This window comes from Enoplosus armatus, chromosome 17 (assembly GCF_043641665.1).
Source record: "Enoplosus armatus isolate fEnoArm2 chromosome 17, fEnoArm2.hap1, whole genome shotgun sequence".
Taxonomy (NCBI): Eukaryota; Metazoa; Chordata; class Actinopteri; order Centrarchiformes; family Enoplosidae; genus Enoplosus; species Enoplosus armatus.
Genome location: NC_092196.1, coordinates 6,251,280 through 6,268,223, shown reverse-complemented (window position 1 = coordinate 6,268,223; position 16,944 = coordinate 6,251,280). Strand labels below are relative to the sequence as shown.

General features: G+C 41.4%; 2 protein-coding genes across 2 annotated transcripts; one reads left to right on the top strand and one right to left on the bottom strand.

Annotated features, from left to right (window-relative positions):
* Positions 1–558: 558 nt before the first annotated feature.
* Positions 559–8,662, bottom strand: xpnpep3 (X-prolyl aminopeptidase 3, mitochondrial). The gene is made up of 11 exons (XM_070923522.1): positions 8,553–8,662; positions 7,339–7,461; positions 6,895–7,082; positions 6,388–6,621; positions 5,588–5,764; positions 5,385–5,447; positions 4,359–4,472; positions 4,135–4,220; positions 3,480–3,663; positions 2,056–2,176; positions 559–1,846 (listed from the first exon to the last, which is right to left on the bottom strand). Exons 1-11 carry the CDS (start codon positions 8,620–8,622, stop codon positions 1,680–1,682), a joined length of 1,527 nt encoding a protein of 508 aa, XP_070779623.1. The 5' UTR covers positions 8,623–8,662; the 3' UTR covers positions 559–1,679.
* A 1,286-nt stretch (positions 8,663–9,948) lies between these two features.
* Positions 9,949–16,429, top strand: st13 (ST13 Hsp70 interacting protein). The gene is made up of 13 exons (XM_070923082.1): positions 9,949–10,066; positions 10,472–10,611; positions 11,429–11,477; positions 11,717–11,807; positions 12,060–12,133; positions 12,261–12,327; positions 12,675–12,759; positions 12,951–13,061; positions 13,705–13,807; positions 14,017–14,133; positions 14,245–14,284; positions 14,690–14,778; positions 15,782–16,429. Exons 2-13 carry the CDS (start codon positions 10,502–10,504, stop codon positions 15,914–15,916), a joined length of 1,071 nt encoding a protein of 356 aa, XP_070779183.1. The 5' UTR covers positions 9,949–10,066; positions 10,472–10,501; the 3' UTR covers positions 15,917–16,429.
* The last annotated feature ends 515 nt before the right edge of the window (positions 16,430–16,944 follow it).

Here is a 16,944-nt window from a genome sequence, read left to right as displayed (position 1 = left end):
ACAAAACGACAGCTGATGACAATAAAATGCACTCTCCTGTGCATTTGTATTAAATATAGGAATGGTGGTGTTACTAAGGTTGGAGGCAACCTGCCGCAAACTATCTTGCATTAAAGTTATAGTATCATTTTGTAAATTCGAAACATTGTTTTAGCAGAATATCAGAGCAATTTACATCCTGTTATTAAACCTGTCAGTTTCTGACCTATTTTCTCTACCTTCCCATCCACCTATCACTCTGCCACCTGTGCTGTCTGACTGACAAGAGACCGCTCACCGAGGTCACTGATCTGCTGAGTAGCTTTTAAGGAAACACTGACAGAAAAAAAGGAAACCCTGTGAAAGTTCTGATGTTTGCAAGTTCTTACACTTTATCTATTCCTATGTGACGATGTAATCCTGAGATGAACATTTTTCCTTCTGCGGTTTTGCGCTACAGTCAAGGTTTTTGCATCCAAATTCAATGCAGCCACTATTATTATCACAATTATTCACATCATGTCATCCGTCATAAGTAACCTGAGGCAAACCAACAGAATTTATCAGTTATGAAAGAAGGAATAATGAGATCTTTTTAATACGTATAAACATAATTTTCGATCACGTTTTCTCTGCTGAAAAGACAAGATTCCCACACGACGACACACACAAACTCTTTTCAGTGCATTGGTGTAATCATTACCATCATTCCAGGTTTATCAGGGGCAGGTTCCTCTTTATTCATCACCTGCGTGCGAGAACATGGTGGTCTGTTGATTTGAGATGCTTTGGTCCTTCCTGACCATCCTACAGCTGAGCAACCAGCATCTGGTGTTCTGATCTTTTGTACTGTGGCATGAGGTAGGAAAGAATGATATATCTGGGTGTATGAGACAAATGAAGTGTGTGTATGCAGGCTTTAAAAGGTATTTTGAGAGGGACAATAAACAATTATATCCTAGTGTGCATGATGGTGGCAATTCTGAAAAACAAGGTGTGGAGCAAATAGTTTTTAAGAGTGACGATGCTAACATTGCTGTTGGATCTCACCACTGGTTCTTCAGCTGAATATATATATATATATATATATATATATATATATATCTCCACACACACACACTTAATGCAACAGGTAAACAGCATTGGATTTCACCATCACATCACAAGTTGGATGTATTGTATATGATCAGGATGGGCGTGTGATATTGCTGCAGCCACACAACTAAATCTGCCTGAGCTCTTCATAATCATTAGGGTGGAAGCACACTTAATGTTTGTTGTTTGTTTTTTTGTTTTGGAATTTTGTAGATGCGAATATGCCTAAAGTATTTCAGATATTGAGCAGTATAATGAGTGCAATATCCTGTTGAATTACGCGTTGATAAGACTTTGTGCACTCCTGTTAACAACTGCTAACTTTACTGTTGAAGACTACAAACATGAGACCACCTGCTGGTTTCTTTAAACATTTAAGCAGACAACAAAAGCATCCACAAAATCTATTATCTTCCACATCAGATTTCAACATTTTTGAGGCCCTGCTGGGACTAAAACCAGAGTCTTGCAGTGTGCTCCCACCTTTTATGTACCTGGGCCCTGAGCCTGATGATGTCATCACTGTGGAGACGGTTGAAAAGCACAGCACACCGCCTGCCATCGATGCTGTGGCTCACTTGGTCACTTGTCTGTCTCTCCCTGCCCTATCTCTGGGCACAGGCCTGCTCTACATCAGCGATGGTCTTTGGTACGTCAGAGGACAGAATCAGAGGACCTCCCTGTTCTCGGATCACCACGTCATCCTCAATCCTGATGCCCAGGCCGCGGAAACGCTCTGGCACCTGGTCATTGTCCTCACAAATGTACAACCCTGTGGAAAAAAGCAGAACATTTATGAAAGCAGGAATAACATGAAACACAAAGTAGAATGCAGTATAGATAATCTGTAATGGGGGGCTGTTCCCATCCACCATGGTAACTAGGAGGGATGGTGTGAGTGTTAACACTCGATTTCATCCAAGTTCTTGATTAGCACCGCCACAGAGTAAGAGGATATTTAAAAGACTACTTTGTGCATACCTGGTTCTATAGTGATAGCCATTCCTGGCTGTAGAGGTTGTGAGCGGGACAGCTCAGGAGTGTCGTGGACGTCCATGCCCAGGTAATGGCCAACGTGGTGGGGACAGTACCGCCGTGCAGCCTGGGATGAGCATGAACAAAATTAAAGCTTTAAGCAGTTGCCTAGAAGTTTGCCATTGTCTACCAGCAGTCACAGAGCAGTCAGTCACAGCTTGTTGCTAAACATTAATAACATGAAATTCAGGGGAGCCACTGATTGAAGCCCCCTGACTGTGGTGAATGAGCCTCATCAGATCATTTTCTAATTTTCTTAACAGAGCGCAGCTGAATCCAGGAGCATCTAAACAACAATATTGATACAGTGAACACAAATTCCAACATGCAATTCAGAGGAAGTGGTAGAACAACTGACCAACCAAATGACAGACTGACATTGCCTGACATCACTAGAGCCATGTTACTAGCATGGCCAAAAATCATATACTCAGTAGGGCTGATAACTATGAGCCCAGCTTTGAATGAAGGTCTCTCACAGGGGAACCTCATCATCGATCAGTCAGCCAATCCAGAAGCCAACAAGGCAAAGGAAGAGGCCTTGGGGTTACCAACCAAGTTTATAATTCTTTGTCGTGATGAAGAATTAATATCTCAGTCTGCTATGCATCTTGAACTAACAGATACTTGGCTGCCAAAAACATATTTTATTACCCCACAGTGTTTTTTTTCTTCTTTTTTTTTAGAGAAACCAGTTGAATACATTTCAGCTTTGGTTTGGCTTGCTCGTTTTATTTCCCTAAAAAAGAACCACCACAGGAAACGGGTGCCTCTACTATGCAGAGTTATACAAGGGTATTGTGTTTCATGGAGGCTGTAATTAGGTCATTTCATCATTTACATTGGCCAAAGGAGCATATGGCTCTTTCCTGACCACAAACCACTGGTGAGGGCATAAATAAACCAAGAAATGTTCAAATTCAATGCCCCACTGACATGATAACAGTGATAATCTGATCATGTCTCCCACTGGTGTGGTTGATTGATATTCAACAGCAGGGAAATACTTTAATTTACATTATCAATATTAAAATACTAAATACTGTGTGTTTACATGTGTCTGTAAGCAGAAATGCACAACCCCAACAAGTTAATAGCAGAGTGAAATATGATCTCGGGCTTCTTTATTTAATCAGACACACTTTATTCATCAGGCTTCTTAACTTAAGGAGCAGCTGAATATTGGGATCTGGGAAACATAACTTTCCTGCACAGTAAATCATTTGCAACTCATCTTGAAAAGTCTAGTTTCTTGTAGCACAACAACTTTGTTTTCCAAAAGCCAAGAGCTGCTTATTTGTTTTCACCAAATGTAACCTCATATGGGATAAAGCACAGGAATGATTTACTTCTATTTCTCTGATTATTACCTTCAGTACATCAGCATCACTAGTACTGGCCTTGACGATGCCTAGCTGCTTGAGCTGTCGTCCCAACAGAGCCAGCATGGTACTGTAGATGTGATCCAGACTGACGCCTGGGGAACACAGAGACAAACAGGAGCGCTGGACCTCCAGGACGGCCTCGTACAGCTCAGCCTGGGCAGGGCTGAATCTGGCAGGAACAAGGTCAGGGCAGAAGACAGTTAAGGTGTGTTCTTTGTCTGTCATTGGTAACAGTCATACTACATTATCTAAATCTAGAGACCTGGAAGATTTCAAAACAAATCATGTATAAAGTTAACAAGACGTGTTACTACCTGAAAATATCCAATGAGAGAAAAAATGAGAAAAAGATCTGAGAGTAATGTGTGTGTTTAAGAAACAAAGGGTGAGGATGATGTAAAAAACTTCAAATTTCAGTAGAAAACAGTTTATGCAGTGTAGTGTTGTTGTGTCGGGTAATGTTTTGGCATCACCATGGTAAGGACATTGTAACTTCTGTTTACTGTGATGCCATGTAGATTTTGTATTGTAAGAAGGAACAGTGAGATCAGCTCCAGCTTCACCCAAACCTTTAGCCAGATATTCTTTATCAACAATGTTTTTCTTTTCTTTTGTTATGAGCTTATTTTGTAAAACTTACTTTCCATTCACTGGCCATGTTCGAGTGATATCACTGACATAACCAAAGTATTCACAACCACCATCAAGCAGCACCATTTCACCATCCTGATGGAGCAGAGAGAGAGGGGGAAAGTAATGAGTAATTTAAGCTACTCAATCATTACTTTATATACGTCATGTGGATGTTCATTGCAGCTTACACGACAGGACTAATCCTTTAGCACATTCAGCACCTTCCTTTACCTTGATAATCTGGTTGTTGTTTATGTAGTGTAGAGTATTGGCTCGATTCCCTCCGGCAACAACAGGGGGATAGGCCAGAAAGTTGGCGCCATGGATCCGATTCTCAAAATCAAACTGGAATAAGATTTTATGTTAAAAAAAAGGGAAAAGGGACCGTGAACTTCATGTTTGAAGTCATCTTTACTGTCCTACAAAAGCAAAATGTAGTTACTACATATTTGGTCAAAAAGAGTTAAGATCTGAATCTGACTTTAAGTTTTACTGCATAAAACATTATGGCGTAATAATGTGTCATTTCTGTGAAAACAGCTTTGTAAATTTGCTGTAACTACAAATCTTGCTAATACAGTTAGTTATTTCATGTAACTTATGGAGGCAGTGGCTGTTGTAAATTCAATCATGATGAAAAACACCAGCTAAACTCCCGCTAAAGCTACTTAGATAAGCAGATCTCAGGAGCTGCTAACTCAGCTTTTGACTATAGTGTAATTACTGTGATATGCTGTGATTAAGCTACCTTTAATTCACACATATAAACGTAATGAGTTGTATTTCATTATGTTGATTTCAACGTAAATAGACACTCAGCAAAGCAGTGATACCTTCATTCCTATAAGCGTTCGCCTGCAAATAATCTAAATAAAGTTTATTTTCTTGAACAAACTACTTAAAACTTTTGCATGTAAACGTACTGCTTTGAGGACCACAGAGGAAATTATTTTTTGTGTGATCCTCAATGAACACTTCTTAATTAGCAGTGTTAATACTGCATATAATACTTTGTTAAAAGGAAAATATTAGTATAATAATAATAGTAGTAGAATATTAATATAATTATTATCATTAAGAATAATTTCAATCAATTAGTGAGTCATGGCCAGTCCTAATGAACAATAGTTCATAACTTCTTACACTTATGGTCACTGTAATTACATTTAAGAGCCTGATTTAAATCAAAGACATGATAAGACTATAATAGGCAACACAGGACAGAGAGGCACTGAAGAGCCAAATATTTTCAGTTACCTTAGCAAAGAGAACAGCTTCATCCACGTCTCCTTGAGACAGAGCCATCGTCCTCCTAAAAGCCTGAAAGACAAGGATTCAAGGTGGAGCGAGTGCACTGTACGGTCTTAAAAAGGAACTCTGCAAGTGTTTGACAAAGCAGCTACACCATACACAAAGAGACACTGTCACATAACAATACAAGAAAATGAAAATGTACCAACCTGTGCTGTGATGTGACCTGCTTCTTGCATGAGCGCCACCTCTGCTGAGCTCTTGAGGGCCCTGAGAGAGTGTATGAGGGGCCTGAGAGAGCGCTGCATCGGCCCCGCCTCCAGCACGGGACACACATGAGCCTGGTGGAGCCGAGGGTGGGCGGGCTGAGGGCTATCGTACCACAGCTGAGCGCCTGAAAGAGGATCAGAGTAGAGACAAAATGGTTACAGTGAGGTTGAGGTCCTAATTAGTCAGCGGTCAAATGTCAGCAGTTTTGGTTATTTTTATAAAGAAACCCCGAAATGAAAAGTTGGCCCATCAACCTTTTACCCTATGTCAATTTACACCTCTGACCATCCAATGATATTTGCCATTAAACACATAATGCATTAGCCAGCTTAACAACTGCAACTAGGCACAGCAGGCCTTTGCTTTGGATTTCTCCACATGTTGATGTGGTGTGCATGGGGCTGTAGTAAGAGCGATAAGCGACATTTAAAGATCTTAGAGGGTCAATCTTTTTTAAGCCTTTCCAAAACCAAAAATACAAGAGCAAACGTATGAGGAATGGTTTAAACAGTGTGTTTGTGCGCTCTAACATAAGCTGCAAACGTTTGCCTGTCCAGCTAACATTTCTACCATCGCACGGTATATACCATCATATAGTAGCAACAGTAACTAAGATGGGTGGGGCTTAACAAACAGTCAATTGTGGCTTTTCAAATAGAGCAACAAATCATCTTGTTCAATGACAAAAATCAGCCAATGAGGTTAGTTCTGTGAAGAGATGTTCCTGCTGGACACACACTCCCATCCACCCACCTTTAAGGGTCTTGAGCACAAGACCCAGTTCTTCTGTGCTATGAACTCTCTCTATGCCAGTCAAAGCAGCTGCCCCATCCTTCCCTGACCGGGGCCCGTCCCACAGCTCTCTCCCTGGGTCTCTGCGGGGAACGAACAAGATGGCCTGGTCTGGTCGCCCCTTCCCATGAAGGACCAAGGCACTGTCAGGCTCTAGGATGCCACTGAGGTAAAGAAAATCCTGGGGAACATTGGGCTCCAAGTTAATTGGTGAAGCCTTGCTAAATGACAGCAATCAGTAACCCAATTGACATTAAATTACAAACATAAGACTGCAAAGTAAGAGCAGAGTCATGTGAACATCACAGAGTAATGTGTTTTTAAACTATTAATGTGTTAACTGTTACTATTTAACAATATATGTTGTTGCTTGTTATGTTCAAAAACCCACAAAAGGCACAAGAAGATTAAGCTGAAGATTTAAAAAAAATGCAACTTGAGACCAAACATGCACCTGGTTCTGGTGGAAGGGATATGGGATGTCATTGGTCATGTAGCGGGTCGGATGGGACAAAACAATGACCACATGTGTGCTATAGGAGGCAGAGGGTCCCAGCCTGTCTGCCTGGGCCTCGATGAGTGAGGCCAGTCTGTGTCTGCGGAGCTCGAATTCTGTCTGGCTCAAGCCTGGGGTCACTTCACCTGAGGAGCAGAGATCAGATGGTGTTAAACAACAGCTCATCGCCTACATGTACACTGTACTAGTATTTGTCTCCTTGTGGTGTAATACGTCTTTGAGGATCTTGAAAAGCGTGCTCCCGCAGTCGCTCTCCTGTGCCACTAGAGAGCATGAATCCTAACTCCCTAAAGAAATAACTACGCATTGAGCCTGATGTAACTAAAGGCCATAAACATTGCAGGTTTTCCCTAAAAATGTTACACTGTAAACAATACTCACCATGTTTGATGAGGTGTGGATGAGTGAAAGGGCTGGGCTGGCCCAGGTACCGAGGTGGAACCATCTTAGGTTTCAAGCTTCCTGGTTTCACAGAAATGTTTCTGCATGGGCACCAGACACATCCTGCAGACAGCAACACAACACAGATGGTAAAGACTCTGGGCACCTACGATGCTGCATGCAGCCACTTTAACCATTAATCTGGTTTCATCTACAGTCAAAAGATGCTTTACACAGCAGAGTGAGAATGTCAGCTGTCCTCTGTGTCACCACTCACCAGCAAATATGGGCCATGTGTTGTGTTCATGCATCATTTTAAACTATTTCTGAACCTCAATATTCAAAGTGTTCTCATAAATCTGTAACTAAACAATAGACCCAAACCCATTTACGGCAATATTTGGTACCTTTAACATTTCATTGAATTACTTCATATAAGTCGAGTGCTAAAGCATTTGCTTAATTTGTTAGCCTGACATTTAATCCTCATTAGTTAGAAGACTGCCTGCCCTCCCTCTTTTTAACAATGGATCAGGGAGGTCATGGTCTATCTTCAGAGGTTTCGTTTTAAATAGATCACTTAAAAATATAATAGAAAAATGGTTTCCCTTCATCGATGACGTGCCAACAACATATACATTTTACTTTACTATTTAACTAATATTATAATTCTATATTTTTATTTAATTATTCATGACATAAAGTGCCTACTGCACTATGATGTGCTTAATCTGTCTGTGACCAGGTGGCATGTTACATACATACATTAAAGATGGGAAGTATGTAATTCTGTAACTGGTGACTGACTTTAATATAAAGTCAATTAATTGACTCTTGGAAGAAGTACTCAGATCCTTTACTCAAGAAAAAGTACCAGACACAGCAGTGTGAATACTCATTAACAAGTAAAAGTCCAGCATTCAAAATCTTATTTAAGTAGAAGTACACAAGTATTATGTGCTAAAAGTATCAAAGTAATATTGAATAATCTGCCCTATTTGGGTAAAGGTGACAGGGTCCCAAACTATACACTGCTTTATTGTAATGGGTCACAAACACATAAAGGTTAGGAACCACTGGTTGAATCTGTAACACTGCACTGTATTTTACAAGATTATCATATGTATTTCATGTAAGATCTTAACCTAAAAACTAACTAGTAACTGTCAAATAAATGTAGTGGACAAACCGTAACAACTCCAAACTGGGCTCACCTCGACTCCAGCTCTGCCGCGGCAGCAGCTTGACAGCAGACCGGACCAAGGTGCTGGTTGAGGGCAACATCGTTGCTGCAGCTCGAGGACACTTATCAGTTATAGCATGTCGTCCGTCTGTAGACACAAGTCACAGTCAATGAAGTACAAAATAGTCAACTAACACTGGATATTTACAGAAACACATAGCGGTATGTTGTTGCGATGTACCGACGTCAGAATATTCGCACACAACTGTTATATTTGCCTTTGACAGTTAGCTACCCTCGCTAGCTTGCTGCTCTCATGTTTGCTAGTCGACGTTATCTGTGCCCTGAGTTTAGCTTGCAGGCAGAGATGCTTATTGGCAGACCCTCCACGTCTTCTTCTTCTTCTTCTTTTTAGTTTTTAACCGAGTTTAGCAATCATCCATCTTTGCGCATTACCGCCACCCTCTGTGTGGACCAGAGATTAAATCCTACCCGTCCTTCTTTGTACGGAGGGTCACGGCGAGAATATTTTTGCGTTCCCTCGCAATAAATTTTGCGTTACCTCGCATTACGTTTTGCGTTATTACTTTGTCACTAAACCTTACCTGGTTGAATAATTGCGTTAACTTTTTTTTAAAAAGCAAATAGATCAACTCCACAAAATATAACGCTTTTTAAGAAAAATAGGTGCTTAAATTAATCTGATTGATATTGACTGACAAAAGCTTATCACATGTGATGGATGGATTACATATTCTAAGTAGGTATTTTGTCTCCTCTATATGTTTTTCATATTTCATATATGACTGTAAGAAAAACATGAATGATGTAGATCTGAATGATCTGTAAACGATTGGCAGCACTGGGAAGTCCACCGAAACAACCATTTGATTGGTGAAAGCTGTCTAATGAGTGACTACCTGGGAGGGCGGCCTGTGAGCCGCTGTTCAGGGGGGGAAAGTCACAGTACACACAGATACGAAGGTGATTGTGGTTCCCTGAAATAGGCCTCTCAGGGGGCCACTGTATTTACACGTAACGGCAAGCTCCACCAATTAAATAGTTATATGAGGCTACAAGTTATGCAAGCACTAGCATTATTTCATAACTTTGGTCTCATAACTCAAGGTTTAATTATATATTTATGTTTTGGCAACAACAACAAAAACAACAACAACAACAACAACAACAATAATAATAATAACAACAATATTGTAATGTTGAAAATGCTTTAAAAATGTGTACTAAATCTTAACAGCAAAGTGGTGGTTTGTAATAAACCACTATAACAATGTAAAGGCATACTCCGGCTTTTATAATGTTTGATGTTGATGCTGTATGAATCCTGAAAGCTGCCTGACAGGCCTAACTCAGGGCAACATATTCCACAGATCCTCTGTCGGTCTGTCCGGCAACTCGCCTGAATGAAAACACAGGAGCGACGCCACTACCAGTGAGGCAGTGCAGTGGCGATAGAAATCAACTGCAACCATAAATTACTCTGCGGGTTCTTCTCGGGCGTAAACGGTGTGCATCTTCGATCAGGTGTGTTTCCCTTCAATTACTTAAGTGTTTGGCTACAGATACGAAGTGTATTTCATTAATCACGGCCCGTATTGCAGCTAGCTAACGACGGTATCATGCGTCAAACAGTTATCGCGTCACGGACAGATTCACATTTCCAGAAACTTCTGGCTGGCGACCATTGAAATAGTCGTTAACGCTAGTTGTGCATAGTTGCTTCATTGCTAGTTCATAAATTGCAAGTATTGTTGGGTGTATTTGAAGTTGACAGAGAGACGTCGTAGCGCACGCTCATTCAATCCCTGCACGTTAGCTTCATACCTAGCTTAACAACGCGGGCATTAACGTTAGCAGCTGAGCACGTAAACAACGCCAGACTTGGCAAAGTTATTGATTGATTTTCTCTCTTGTTTTCCCCATATGCAGCGCGCTGTGTGCTGGACGTGACCGAGCAGTATGGACCCACGAAAAGTGACAGAGTTAAAGGGCTTCGTGCAGTTGTGCGAGTCCAGTCCTGAGATCCTGCACCTTCCAGAGCTGGACTTCCTCCGGACCTGGTTGCAGAGGTCCGTATACCTCGGGGCTGCTGCTCAAACCTGTAAACGCGCTGTCCGAGTATCCGGGTTGTTATGTAAATATTCATAGAGGATTAATTCTTTCATTATGTCACTAAAGTACTTAGATAAAGTCTCAAACAGACTTCACTTACCACGTGCCCAGTCCCGCCCACCCTCCAGTAAAAACCATGGAACAGGAACCACAGGCTCTCTGTGTGTGTGTGTGTGTGTGTGTGTGTGTGTGTGTGTGTGTGGGGAGAAATAATCTCATGTAATGTCGGTCAAGAGCATGAAAAACCCTTCATTCAACAAGGGAACGTTTATTCATCTTTGATTTAACCTACCACAACGAACTTTTTGTCTCATTTTATTTTATATTTGATTCAGAATTAAACCGCTCACACTTTTTCAAAGATTTGGATTCAGAAAGTTCATGGTGTTGTATAAAAAGCTAGGTACGTCTTCTTGCCACCAAGTGAAATACAGACTTAGAGTCAAGCTGAAATTATAGTTTTAGTTTAATTTTAATTATTATTGTCAGAACATTAGTCTGCAACAAGTTTGATAAGACATAGATAGTTGGAGTAATTGTTGACATTATATTGACCTAACGATTAATCGAGAAAATAATATGTGATATAGATAATAGATGTAATTGAGATTGGTGAAGTGGCAACACAGAGAGGGCTATAACCTTCACCCTGTCACACATACTTGTGTTTATATTGTAATATTGAAACATATACTTTGTGATGTAAAGTGTACCTATTTTGGCCTATCAATCAGGGTCCTCGTGTTGCTAATTCTCCATAATTTCATATTGCAGCATGGGTGCAACAATCCCTCCCCGACCCAAGACAAAGGATTCATGCCAGGTGACACATAACAATTGATATATATATATATATATATTGATATATGTTAGTTATTGTATACTTTTGGTGATTTTCTTTTTTTTTATTTCCTTATCGTTTGTTGTATTTATTTGTGATCTTTGAGAGAGACAAAACTAAAAAAAAAATTTGGAGTTGAATGGTATTGGCAGCTGATGAGTTGTCTGTAAGTTTTCTCACTTGTCACATCGTGTTGTAACAGAGTGCTCTCTGACTTGTAGGGTGGCTGTCCTTGTGGTCCTCCCCCTACATCAGCTCCACCTCCTGAGCCCGAGCCTCCTGTCCAGTCTGAGAGTGACGAGAGTGAAATAGGTACTGTATGTCCTGCTCAACCCCTAACACAAAGTTTCTTAAAAAGCAGGGGTCAAAGGTCTGCAGGTGTGGTTCCTGTGGAGAGACTAGATGTACCATTACCATTTGTTAGCTGGGAGCAGTTGTCAGGCAACCATCTGAGTTTTATTTGATGAGAATTTTACCACAAAGTTACCCAACATATTACTGTGAAGAGAACAGTAAATCAGGATTCCAAATGTAAACGTTTTTTTCCCCTTTTTGCTTTTTCAGAAATCGACAACGAGGGAGTGATCGAGCCAGACACTGATGAACCACAGGAGATGGGAGAGTTTGACACCATTGAGGTGAAATGTTGAGCTTCTTTATATTATCTATGATATGGGTATACAGACTCAAATTCAAACCAAACTGAGCTTTTACCACTTTTGACAGGATTAGTCTGAACATCTGTGTCCATATACATTTCCTCAGGTCACAGAGCAGATGATGGACCAGGCCAATGAGAAGAAGATGGAGGCCATTAATGCTCTAGGAGAAGGTAGGTCAATATTCTGTTCAGAAATTGGCATACCAGCACTCTCTACACACCCTCTGCATAAGATATTAGTCTCAGTAGGACCAACACGAGAGATTGTTTCCAAACTTTACAGATTAAATCTGAATCTTATAAACCATTACCAGCAGAAGCTGCATGGCGTAGGGACCCCTCCGCTGTAAATGGTGAAGAGATTTGTTTGGGACACGGTGTGGAAAAATTTGGAAAGCAAATCTAAAAATCTGAAAGGCTGAAAATTAGTGATGTATAGTGTTTGTTTTTTTGTACTTTCTTCAATAACAGCAGAAAAATGATCTATAATAACTGTTTCAATTTTCTTTCCCTTATAGGCGATCTGCAGAAAGCTCTGGATCTTTTTACTGATGCCATCAAGCTTAACCCCTGCCTAGCCATCCTGTACGCCAAGAGGGCAAGGTAAGAGTCCTCAGTGTCTTTCATTCAGCTGATTCATGGCAGAGCATTAAAGTCGAAATCATTTGGCCGTGCCACCGTATGAAGGGCTTGCTGTTTAGCATTGACATCTTTTTACTTTATAACTACTGTACTCTGTTCCACTGTCTGTTACGAACGACTGTGAGTGTGATCAGTTGTTCTCTTTGTGTTAGTGTCTTCATCCGGATGCAGAAACCCAACGCAGCCATAAGAGACTGTGACAGAGCCATCAGCATCAACCCAGACTCTGCACAGCCTTACAAGTGGAGGGGAAAAGCTCACAGGTAAGCTTCTATTTAAGAAATCTTCCACAGGGCCGATGCTTTCCAATGTTTCAAGTCAACAAACACCTGACCACGAGGCAACTTTACACATGCGTGACATAACCAAACCCACAGTGTAAACACTCACAAGTATGAGACACCTCGTCTTGTTTGGCAATTGGCTTTTAATATGTAATTTAATATTTCATCAGCTGAGCTAACTGTGGGTTACAGCAGAGATGGAAAATGTAGTTTAATCATAAAAGGAAAAGGTAAGACCAGCTTCAAACATGGTTGGTTCACTGAAAGGGACATTTCTTGTTCAGAGGAGACAGGTCTGTGGTGGTTGGTCTATATTGGAGGAAGGGGAATGTTGTGCTTGCTGGGCAGAATACGCAATGCCTCCAATGAGTTTAATAAACAGAGTGCCTTCAACCTCTCAGCATCAACACATTTCGAACAGTGTAAAGGTTTGAGGATAGCTTACTCAAACTAATAAAGCCCTCGATTGTCAGTGAATTCATGCAGGTTTTTCTCTGTGCTGCTTATGCTGTCTGGTTAGTGATCATCTGACGGTACTATATTTTGTGTGTGTGTGTGTGTGTGTGTGTGTGTGTGTGTGTGTGTGTGTGTGTGTGTGTGTGTGTGTGTGTGTGTGCTGCAGACTGCTGGGCCACTGGGAGGAGGCAGCCAGGGACCTGGCAACAGCCTGTAAACTGGACTATGACGAGGCTGCCAGTGCGATGCTGAAGGAGGTCCAGCCTAAGGTATAATGCCAGAGACACACTTTCCACTTGTGTTTGTTTTTGTTTGTGGTAACTGAAATGCAGATTTGTTATTTTAATGTGTGCAAGCTCAGAATAGAGGAGTGTTTACATGATCCTGATGCAAATCAACAGTTGGGTCAGAGTAGATGATGCTCCCAGCTGTGAGTTTGCGGTACGTCATTCTTGTCATGTTTCCATTTTGTTTTCAGGCTAACAAAATCATAGAGCACAGACGCAAATACGAGCGCAAAAGAGAAGAGAAGGAGATCAAGGAGAAACAAGAGCGGGTAAAGAAAGCCAGAGAGGAGCATGCGCGGGCTCAGAGGGTGAGTCGCTGTGGGGATTTCCTATTTCAGACATAGAAAAATACTCATAAGAAACCTGAATCCTGAATGTGTCCGACACTGATAAACTTATTCCATCCTTTTGTCTCTCAGGATGAGGACGCACGACAGTTCGGAGGAGGATTCTTCCCAGGTAGGAGAGGGGAAACACTCGGGGGGTGTTGCATGATGGGATGAGATGAACAATATGAAAAAATAATAGGAATAAAAGGATTAGTCACATCATTCATTCATTTATACACATTTGGATTATTTTATTCAGCTAAATAGTGTTGTATGTTGTAGGATCCGAGGTCGGAACGATGGGTGATTCTCTGTGTATTGTTTGAGGCATCGTGTCCTTGAGGCCGTGATCTTTGTTTCCAATCATTTGTTTGTAGCCTTCAGTTTCACTCGTGTTTACAGCGCCAGACAACAAGATTCCTTAGTCTGTCTCTGTGTTGTTGGGATTCACCACTGGTTCATCAGACAGCTGTGATGGCACCTGCAAGTGCACTAATGAGTGCTGCTGCAGCTAATGAGTCTCGTTGTTCTGCAGGTCCTGCTGGATTCCCAGGCGGAGCCCCTGCTGGCATGCCTGGTCTCGGTGAATTCCTCAAGGATCCTGAGCTGCTCAATGCCATGAAGGTGACTTAACTGTTCAACGTCAATCCTCTGCATCCCGCCTCTTCCACTGCTGTGTCCCATGTCTTAGGATCTTAGAATATACAGATCTTAAAGGAATCATGTCTGTACGGTAAAGAAAAAGCAACAGCCAGCAGCTGCTTTGCTTAGCTTAGCTTAGCATAAAGACTGGAAACGGGGGAACAGCTAGCCTGGCTCTGTTCAAAGGTAACAAAATCCAAATACCAGCACCTCTAAAGCTCTCTAATACAAAGAAGTAGTCAGGACAACAAATCATCATCATCCCCACTTACACAGGGAGGAGGATGTGGAAGGGAGGGACATGTTTCAATTCCCCACACTAGAACATGTATTTGAGCCATTGGCAGTGCCATGGAGAGATGCATTATCCTGTTGTTCACTCAGAGAGATTAAACAGCTAGAGGGGATCCTGTCTACACAGAACAACCAGTGTACTCTCACAGCCACCGCACCATTAGAGGCAAACTCAGTAAGCTCCACCTGTTTTCTACCCAGAAGACAACACAGTTGTTAACTAAGATTTAGTGGTGGTCTGTTACATTACTGACACTCAACCTGACTAACTGGGATGTCGCTCCTGTTCATGTCATCAAAGTCAGAAAAGGTTTTTGGAATAGTTGTGCACTTACCCACAATCACACTTCTGATCCGTGTTACTGCTGCCAGTGCAGCTAGTTTAAGCATGAATGTAGACTTGTAGGTTTAGAATGACAGGAGGAGGGGTTTGATGGACCGCACCACAATCTGTGGTCACATTTAATCAGAATTGTGCATATGTTTGTTTAACAAAATCCTTCCGAAGATAGATATATTTCTTTGAAGCCAACTATTTAGAATATTCAGATTCAACCATCAACCTTCACTCACACTTCGCAGGAGTAGAACTTGGAAAGTGTAATTCTGAGTTCACTGTCTTTAAAAATGATTTGGAAATGCACTATGTGAAGGGTGAGGTGACCTGTTTGCATTTTATATTCAACTCCAGGACCCTGAGGTGATGGCTGCCTTCCAGGATGTGGCACAGAACCCGGCCAACATCTCGAAGTACCAGAACAACCCCAAAATCATGGCCCTCGTCACAAAGCTGAGTGCCAAATTTGGAGCTTCTCCACAGCCATAGGTGGGAAAGGACCAAAGCTGAGAGGAGAGGGGACGATGGATACGTGGTGAAACAATCTGGAGAGCCACAACGCTTTTCAACAATTATTCCACTGTGTGCAGATCAAACAGGGGAACGGGTGACGGGTAATTGGTGTGATGTAGAGAAAGTGGGGCAACTTTTTAAATGTTCTTATTCAGCCTGTTAGCACTTAGCAACCCGATGGTTAGGAGTCAGGTCAGATGACCTCTTCTGACCCGTCTCAGCCGGGACTTCACTTAACCGCAGGTTGATATTTCTCAGCCTGTATCTGGAAAAGCTATACTGGGAGCTCCTGCATTTTTACAGCCATTTAATACGCGGTAATGGTTTAGCTTTACTTGTCTTTTCTTTCTCTGAACAGAGCCGAACTCTCACACACCACCGTCAGCACTTTTTGTTATTAGATCTATTATTATAAAAAGTTACTGATCTTGATGTCTGACCCTGTTGGAAAAATAATGATTCACAATAATAAAACCTCTGTCTGCAAAACAGGTTTGATATTTCTTTCTAGTTCAGCTGGTCTTTGTTTGTGTAACAGTGCATCTTGTACAACTGGACTTAAAATATTTTACAAAATGCACAAGTGTGAGAAAAGTGATTCAGAAATATTTTCACATAAACATCCAGGAGGATCTTCACTCTGTCTTCTGACATGAGTTTAGGTTTTTACTGTCGAGTTTCACAAGCAACACATTGAAAGCAGCAGTTTGTATGCTGGTGCACTAGCTCTGCTAGTTATCTATACAGACTTGCACCTGAGTTGGCCACAGCTGAAGGCGAACCCATAACCAGCGACGGTCTACTGCATGATACATAATACAGCTCAGCCTTTCTTGATGGGTCAGAAGGAATGCGAAACAGTAAAGCAAACTAATGTCATTGCAAGGGAATGCAAAAGAACAAATTCCCACAATGACCTTCTGGGGGGGGTCCACATCTTTTCCCCCTCAATTGGTAAATAAAATGTTAAAATGGTTAAAAACTACACATCATAATTTCACACA